We start from the raw sequence: 8767 nt of genomic DNA on the forward strand, positions 1-8767 counted from the left end.
TACACACGTCACATACTGTCACGTCATACGTCACATACGTATATGTCCTCTCCCAGCAGAGAGGTAGCAGCATGGCTAACGTTAGCTGTGATGCTAGCGCAGCCGTGCGAGCAACGCTCCCTCTAAGGTGATCGCCTGTGCAATTGCGCACTGTTTAAGCGTCCTCTGCGCATAGCAAATCTATGCCACGCACAAAATCAAATAAAAAAATAAGCGCATAACAATTTTCGACACACGGACACAACAGAGAAAACAGTTTTCGTCATCATTGTTCAAATATTGTGACGTCTGTCGAGACGCTTATCTCCATTCGGTGCCACACGCCCACACCATCAAAATGACGAGGCAAACATTTCCATATCAACACCGTATGAAAGAATTAGTGATTTTTTTAGTTGTGATTTCCTTCTCTGCATGAAAGTTTAAAAGTAGCATATATTAATGCAGTATGAAGAAGAATGTTTTAATGTAGACATGCAAGCCTTGAAAGAAAATTTTGAAAATCAAGACTACGCTTTCCTGCAAATGGGTGCATTTCTACCCTATATTTTAACTTTAGATTTATTCTCATATCAAACTCTTTTGGCTGTCTTTTTGACACTTACATCCGGCGCCTCCCTCCACACCCCGGATTATAAATAATGTAAATAATTCAATGTGATTATCTTGTGTGATGACTGTATTATGATGATAGTATATATCTGATAGTATATATCTGTATCATGAATCAATTTAAGTGGACCCCGACTTAAACAAGTTGAAAAACTTATTGGGGTGTTACCATTTAGTGGTCAATTGTACGGAATATGTACTTCACTGTGCAACCTACTAATAAAAGTCTCAATCAATCAATCAAAACACATAGAATCATCATACTGATGTGATTATATGCATCAAGTGTTCATTCAAGGCTAAGGCAAAATATCGAGATACATATCGTATATCGCAATATGGCCTTAAAATATCGCAATATTAAAAAAAGGCCATATCGCCCAGCCCTAGTTTCAATGATGCCATTTCTGTTTGTCATGTATAATTTTGTCTATTTTGTGTTTATCCTTGAATAAACAGGTCAGTTTCTTGTTACCAACCATTGTGTATTATTCAAACTCCCTTAATTCAGCTGGCTAGTTGTTATCAAGAGTACTAAACCCTTTTCAACATGATTCTGACAACTAAGTAGGCTAAATAACTTTAAACTTTAATACATGCTCGGATAGGCCAGTATCGGTATCGGTCAGTATCGGTATCGGATCGGAAGTGCAAAAACAATATCGGTATCGGATCGGAAGTGCAAAAACCTTGGTTCGGGACATCCCTATAATAAACACCTTGTAGAGGTTTCCCTCTTGTGGTGGGTTTTTCTGAGGCCGATAGATCTGTCTGGGTTGAGCAAGTTCTATTTATGTCCACACAACTCTGGATTGCTTTCCAGCTATGTCTCTGGGACTTTCCAGTCCGACGTGTCTCTTTTCTGGCTCTGTGCTTGTGTCTCGCTCTGCTCTGCTCTCCTGCGTGGGTCTTTCTCTCTCTCCAACTCCCAACAACGTGTCTCTGTCCGGCTGCTGCTAATAAAGGCGACAGGTGATTAGATAACAAGATAGATAGTGTCGGAGGCAGATATTTACATATATCCGTATTTAAGTGTTACTTCTTTATTTTCATAATCATATTACAAAACAGCTAGTGTTCTTCTTCCAATTGTGGTCTTTTGGTTGTCTGCAAATACTGTGTGCTAACCTTGACTTTGGAATGTAAGGAGGAGAGATACTCCTTTTCCTTATCTGTTCCTGTGTCCAGCTGAGGAGGACAATGGGCATGTGTTTGGCCGAGAAAGAGAGACCATCTTAGCTGCACGATTGAATGTTCTATGCTGGACTGGTCTCATTATATTTCCAAAGCTTTGGAGATAAAATTACAAAATACCTATTCTGTCTCTGGTGGTTCTTCTACTCAGCTGTACTGTCATAAAGAGCTTGGGAGCGACCAGCCGCTTGAATTCCCTGGGAGGAACAACTGGTCCAAACGCAACGATAGATAGATAGATAGATAGATGGATAGTACTTTATTGATTCCTTCAGGAGAGTTCCCTCAGGAAAGTTAAAATTCCAGCAGCAGTGTACAGAATTGAGATCGAATTTAAAAAGTAAATAATAGGGGTATAAATGGAACAAAATAAAAATAAAAAGCAACAATGAGAAAAAAATATAACAGTAAAATAAGAATATAACAAGAGAAACTAGCCCCAGCTGGGCAATCTACTCACCTGCCGCTGGCTTCGAGGCCGGTCCTTACACACCCCGCTCGGCGGCAGGCCCGCAGGCCACGCCCCCCTCCACACACCTATAGTATGATGTATAATCATTTTTATGCAGACATTTGCTGTACAAATTTGCTTCCGCATCTGTTCCTGACACAAGCGTTTCGGGCTGGCTGCTCTGAAAACAAACCCCGCCCACTCTTCTTTGTTCCTCGTCTAAACTGCTGTGACGTAGATTACCGTAATAACTTGTATATCCCTCAAAAGCGCAAATTTCAACCATTGAAATACTTTCTATAGTTCAAGACTTACGGTCATTTAAAAACAGCACTGCACATCATAATGGCGGTTGTAGTTTTGATGTTAAAGGTCGACAAAAATGATGTAGAACGTCCGGCGGGCCAGATTGAACATCTTATCAGGCCTGATATAAGCCCACAGCAGTAAACATCCCCCGTAATTGACTTGGAGAAATGTAAAACCTTACTGTACGGACTACTTTGACTCAGAAACTACAAGTGTAAAAATACACTTCCAGTACTCAACACTTGGTGACATCACTACAATGTTGAAAACTAAATAGTAGTCTGTGTAATCTGGAATTTTTCTTAGCCTTTGGTTAGTAGCACAATAATGGCTGGTTGTCCCTGGATTGATCAAACTCAGCTGGATTTTGATGATGTGGAATTATGTGTTGATAGACTCCCAATAACTATACGCTCCGCTTCTTCCTACCGTTTTTTCAGACATGCTGTAATGAGAAACTGGAAATATGTGACGTATCCATACTGTAATTGTGTGCATGTTGGAAATAAACCTACTCCATAACACATTGATGGTTCTTCTCACGATCTCGAGGTCTGTTGAGGTTTGTCTTAGAAGACGTTTTGCATCTCATCCAAGTAGACTTCATCAGTTCATGCTCACAGACTTAGAATGGTCAGATCTAGTCTAGCAGCTGTTGCCAAATCCCAACTATTTACAAAACCCAAAACCAGTGAAGTTGGCACGTTGTGTAAATGGTAAATAAAAACAGAATGCAATGATTTGCAAATCCATTTAAACTAATTTTCAATTGAATAGACTGCAAAGACAAGATATTTAATGTTCGAACTGAGAAACTTTTTTTTTTTTTTTTTGCAAATAACCACTAAAGGCCTACTGAAATTGTCTTATTTAAATGGGGATAGCAGGTCCATTCTGTGTCATACTTGATCATTTCGCGATATTGCCATATTTTTGCTGAAAGGATTTAGTAGAGAAAATCGACGATAAAGTTCACAACTTTTGGTCGCTGATAAAAAAGCCTTGCCTGTACCGGAAGTAGCAGACGAGTAGCGTGACGTCACAGGTTGTGGAGCTCCTCACATCTGCACATTGTTTACAATCATGGCCACCAGCAGCGAGAGCGATTCGGACCGAGAAAGCGACGATTTCCCCATTAATTTGAGCGAGGATGAAAGATTCGTGGATGAGGAAAGTGAGAGTGAAGGACTAGAGGGCAGTGGGAGCGATTCAGATAGGGAAGATGCTGTGAGAGGCGGGTGGGACCTGATATTCAGCTGGGAATGACTAAAACAGTAAATAAACACAAGACATATATATACTCTATTAGCCACAACACAATCAGGCTTATATTTAATATGCCACAAATTAATCCCGCATAACAAACACCTTCCCCCTCCCGTCCATATAACCCGCCAATACAACTCAAACACCCGCACAACACACTCAATCCCACAGCCCAAAGTACCGTTCACCTCCCCAAAGTTCATACGGCACATATATTTCCCCAAAGTCCCCAAAATTACGTACGTGACATGCACATAGCGGCACGCACGTACGGGCAAGCGATCAAATGTTTGGAAGCCGCAGCTGCATGCGTACTCACGTTACCGTGTCTGCAAATCCAACCCAAAGTCCTCCTGGTAAGAGTCTCTGTTGTCCCAGTTCTCCACAGGCCAATGGTAAAGCTTGACTGTCATCTTCCGGGAATGTAAACAATGAAACACTGGCTGTGTTTGTGTTGCTGCAGTCGGCCGCAATACACCGCTTCCCTCCTACAGCTTTCTTCTTTGCTGTCTCCATTGTTCATTGAACAAATTGCAAAAGATTCACCAACACAGATGTCCAGAATACTGTGGAATTTTGCGATGAAAACAGACGACTTAATAGCTGGCCGCCATGCTGTCCCAAAATGTCCTCCATAGTCCGTGACGTCACGCACTGACGTCATCATACCGAGACGTTTTCAGCAGGATATTCCGCGCAAAATTTAAAATTGCACTTTAGTAAGCTAACCCGGCCGTATTGGCATGTGTTGCAATGTTAAGATTTCATCATTGATATATAAACTATCAGACTGCGTGGTCGGTAGTAGTGGCTTTCAGTAGGCCTTTAACTTAGAATTTAATGGCAGCAACACATTGCAAAAAAGTTGTCACAGGGGCATTTTTACCACTGTGTTACATGGCCTTTCCTTTTAACAATACTCAGTAAACGTTTGGGAACTGAGGAGACACATTGTTTAAGCTTTTCAGGTGTAATTCTCACATTATCATGAATAATTTGCAATAACTACCCACTTGGCTTCCATTGCAGTCGTTCATTCAGGTTGCCAATCAAGCTTCTTTATATGCCAGCTTGCCTGCCCTGCAGACAGGGCTGGATCTTTTTTTTTGTTATTTTGCTTGTGCTAGCGTTTCCTATGCACTTATGCGGTATAGTTTGGTTGGTAGAGTGGCCGCGCCATCAACCTGAGGGTTGCAGGTTCGATCCCCGCTTCCGCCATTCTAGTCACTGCCGTTGTGTCCTTGGGCAAGACACTTTACCCACCTGCTCCCAGTGCCACCCACACTGGTTTAAATGTAACTTAGATATTGGGTTTTCACTATGTAAAAGTGCTTTATAAATATAATTCACTTCACTTCACTTCCCTGCTGCACTATTACTTTGTTTTATGAGTGTTGGATAGATTCCTGTCTGCGTTCCAGACTGACAGAACATGACAGGTATTAACAATAAACTGTGGTGAAGTATATTGTTTATATTATTTTTAAAACAAGTATTATTATATCATTAGTGTGATGCTGCTTTTGTATCAACTCTGTGAGAAAACAGTAAAACAATCACTTCAGTCACTCTTGTTATTATGTGCAACATTGATATATTTTTCTAAAGTATTAAACAGCAGATGTAATGTAATGTTGAGGTTATCAGTAGATCATTTTGCGAAACGTTGTTTTAATTTAAACCATACACCGTAAAACGTTTTTGGAAACCTTTGTTTTGAAAAAATATATACCGGTATGTCAAGTGAGGAACGGAAGTTGCTGACTTCTGGCGCATGCGCAAACGGATTGAGCAGTGGCAAGGCGAAAAGAACGAGATGGGGTACTGAGTAGATGTGCCTTTATTTACGGTCTTACAGCACCTTAGATTCAACTCGAACATAGCTACAACTACGTTATTTTGTCTTTGTAAATCCCACGAAACAGAAATTGAGTTTGGAGCGATGGAGTGTTATCTGAAGTGAAGATTGAAGACGTGATAGAAGATGGACGACTACTGCTATGCTAAGATGGCGACGTCCGCTAAAAGAGAACATGAAAGAGAATCAACTTCCAGCAAATCACCAACGGAGATAAAGACGAAAGCCAAAAATGAAGGTGAGTAAGTTTGAAGTTTTGTTATTCGGAAGCTATTTTAAGCCCTGAGAAAAAGGGTTGACGAGATATTACCCGACTTGGTTGAAGAATGTAAACAAAGAACCGCCATGATTGTTAGCTTGAAGACGTACGTTCATATATATATATACAGAGGTGGGTAGAGTAGCCAGAAATTGTACTCAAGTAAGAGTACTGTTACTTTAGAGATTTATTACTCAAGTAAAAGTAAGGAGTAGTCACCCAAATATTTACTTGAGTAAAAGTAAAAAGTATGTTGTGAAAAAACTACTCAAGTACTGAGTAACTGATGAGTAACATACACACACATATCATATATATATATATATTTATGTTTTAATGAATATACATGCATGTTTAACACATATAGATTCCTTTCTTTCATGAAGACAAGAATATAAGTTGGTGTATTACCTGATTCTGATGACTTGCATTGATTGTAATCAGACAGTAGTGCTGATAGCGTCCACGTTTTCAAATGGAGGAGAAAAAAAGTTCCTCCTTTCTGTCTAATACCACATGAAAGTGGTTGGTTTTTGGCACCTTATTTGTCCAGCTTCCATACTCGTTTTTATACACTTTACAAGAAATACATTGGCGGCAAACTCCGTAGCTTGCTAGCTTGTTTGCGCTGGCTTTCGGAGACTCTTGTTTTGAAAGCGCAGGCGCGATGGAGCGGCACTTTTATTGTGAAGACAGGAACTGTGCAGTCAGTCTTTAGGCTTTTGACAGGATGTACGATTGAAATAAAAAAGGGTCTTTTTTCCTTCACACTTTTGATTGATTGATTGAAACTTTTATTAGTAGATTGCACAGTACAGTACACATTCCGTACAATTGACCACTAAATGGTAACACCCGAATAAGTTTTTCAACTTGTTTAAGTCAAGTCATGTGACCGCCTGACTCTGTTTGATTGGTCCAACGTCACCAGTGACTGCATCTGATTGGTGGAACGGAGTGAACGTCACCAGTGACTGTATTTGTTGAAACGCAGGCACTATGACAGACCAAAACAAACAAAGCGTGCATTAACAGATCGATAAAAATTAGTAGCGAGTAGCGAGCTGAATGTAGATAAAAGTAGCGGAGTAAAAGTAGCGTTTCTTCTCTATAAATATACTCAAGTAAAAGTAAAAGTATGTTGCATTAAAACTACTCTTAGAAGTACAATTTATCCCAAAAGTTACTCAAGTAGATGTAACGGAGTAAATGTAGCGCGTTACTACCCACCTCTATATATATATATATATATATATATATATATATATATATATATATATATATATATACACGACCCCGAAAGGGACAAGCGGTAGAAAATGGATGGATGGATATATATATTAAAGTTAAAGTACCAATGATAGTCACACACACACACTAGGTGTGGTGAAATGTGTCCTCTGCATTTGACCCATCCCCTTGTTCACCCCCTGGGAGGTGAGGGGAGCAGTGAGCAGCAGCGGTGCCGCACCCAGGAATCATTTTTGGTGATTTAATCCCCAATTCCAACCCTTGATGCTGAGCACTGTTGGGACTAACGTGTTACAAAGTAACTGTAACTAGTAATCTAACACGTAATTTTTTACATTCAGTAACTCGGTTACCGTTACTACATGATGCGTTACTGCGTTATTTTACGTTATTTTACGTTATTTTTTTATGTAGTATCGGCTAGAAACAGAAGATCTGAGTGTGTTTTTATTGGAGCGCTGCGGTGTCGTCCTTCTGTGTCACAAGGAAAAGAAAAGGCGTGCTTTGTGTGGGTGGGAGCGGGGTGGGGGCTCCCATACCGTAGTCGAAGAGCGCAGGGAGACGTTCCTCCATGTACTTCGGGGCTAACAACCTTCACTTTACCCGGCAGTGGGTCTTTACAGCTGAGGGTGAATGACGAGGCCGGCGGTTTGTTGCAACTTTATTGGTGTCTTGCACCGTGCACGCAGTTATCCACCAAGCTAGAGCACCCGCACGCACTCCCTCGCCCACTCACTCACTGACGTCACTCACCTCACATGCTGTCATATCTTAAAGGGACACACACACACACACATACGCTCTCATAGCAACTAACATGACATCATGGCGAAGCCAGAAGTCGAGTTTCTTAACATTCTCACTACTTTTCTTTTGTCGAGCACAAAGAAAATAACATTTTAGTTAATGTAAGTTGTGTCTTGGATCAAAGATCCCATCTACTTAAAGTTAAAGTTAAAGTGACAATGAATGTCACACACACACTAGGTGTGGCGAAATGATTCTCTGCATTTGACCCATCACCCTTGATCACCCCCTGGGAGGTGAGGGGAGCAGTGAGCGGCAGCAGTGACCGCGCCCGGGAATACTGCCCTGCCCAAAACAGCAATTCAAATTTGCTGAAACAGCTACAAAAGCAACATGCTTCGACGAAGCTAGTAAAGAGAGACACAGACTCCGATGCCACTTCAGCTCCACTTAAGGATTTTAACGGAGGCACTGCTAGCCAGGACTACATTGATAGAGCCATTGCAGCGTATGTGCTAGAAGACATGTAGGGTATTTCTACAGTGGAGTCACCCGCTTTCAAGCAGCTAATTAGCATGATACCAAAGCCAAACAGCAAATGGCACGGAAAACATGTTCCAAGTACCTGGACAGTGAGTACATAAACATGGAAAACAAGCTAAAGAAAACACTCCAAACTCTGCCTCTGCTCATCATTCAGCACTGAAGGTACACACACTCTGTCAATTCTCTTATATACTCTTTCATTCTAGACTTCTAGAGTGTTTGATTATCACATCACTCTAAATGTATAGACCATAAAGTTCACAAACATAAAGAG

General features: G+C 40.8%; 1 protein-coding gene across 2 annotated transcripts in view; it reads left to right on the forward strand.

Moving 5' to 3' along the window:
• Window positions 1-5641: 5641 nt before the first annotated feature.
• Window positions 5642-8767, forward strand: part of LOC133619287 (uncharacterized) — an 11820-nt gene continuing 8694 nt past the window's right edge. For both annotated transcript variants that reach the window (XM_061980245.2, XM_061980247.2), the window contains exon 1: window positions 5642-5928. In XM_061980245.2, the coding sequence (XP_061836229.1) occupies window positions 5817-5928 (112 nt within the window). In that variant the 5' untranslated portion in view covers window positions 5642-5816. The remainder of the gene's footprint in view (window positions 5929-8767) is intronic.

This window comes from Nerophis lumbriciformis, linkage group LG20 (genome assembly GCF_033978685.3).
Source record: "Nerophis lumbriciformis linkage group LG20, RoL_Nlum_v2.1, whole genome shotgun sequence".
Classification (NCBI taxonomy): domain Eukaryota; kingdom Metazoa; phylum Chordata; class Actinopteri; order Syngnathiformes; family Syngnathidae; genus Nerophis; species Nerophis lumbriciformis.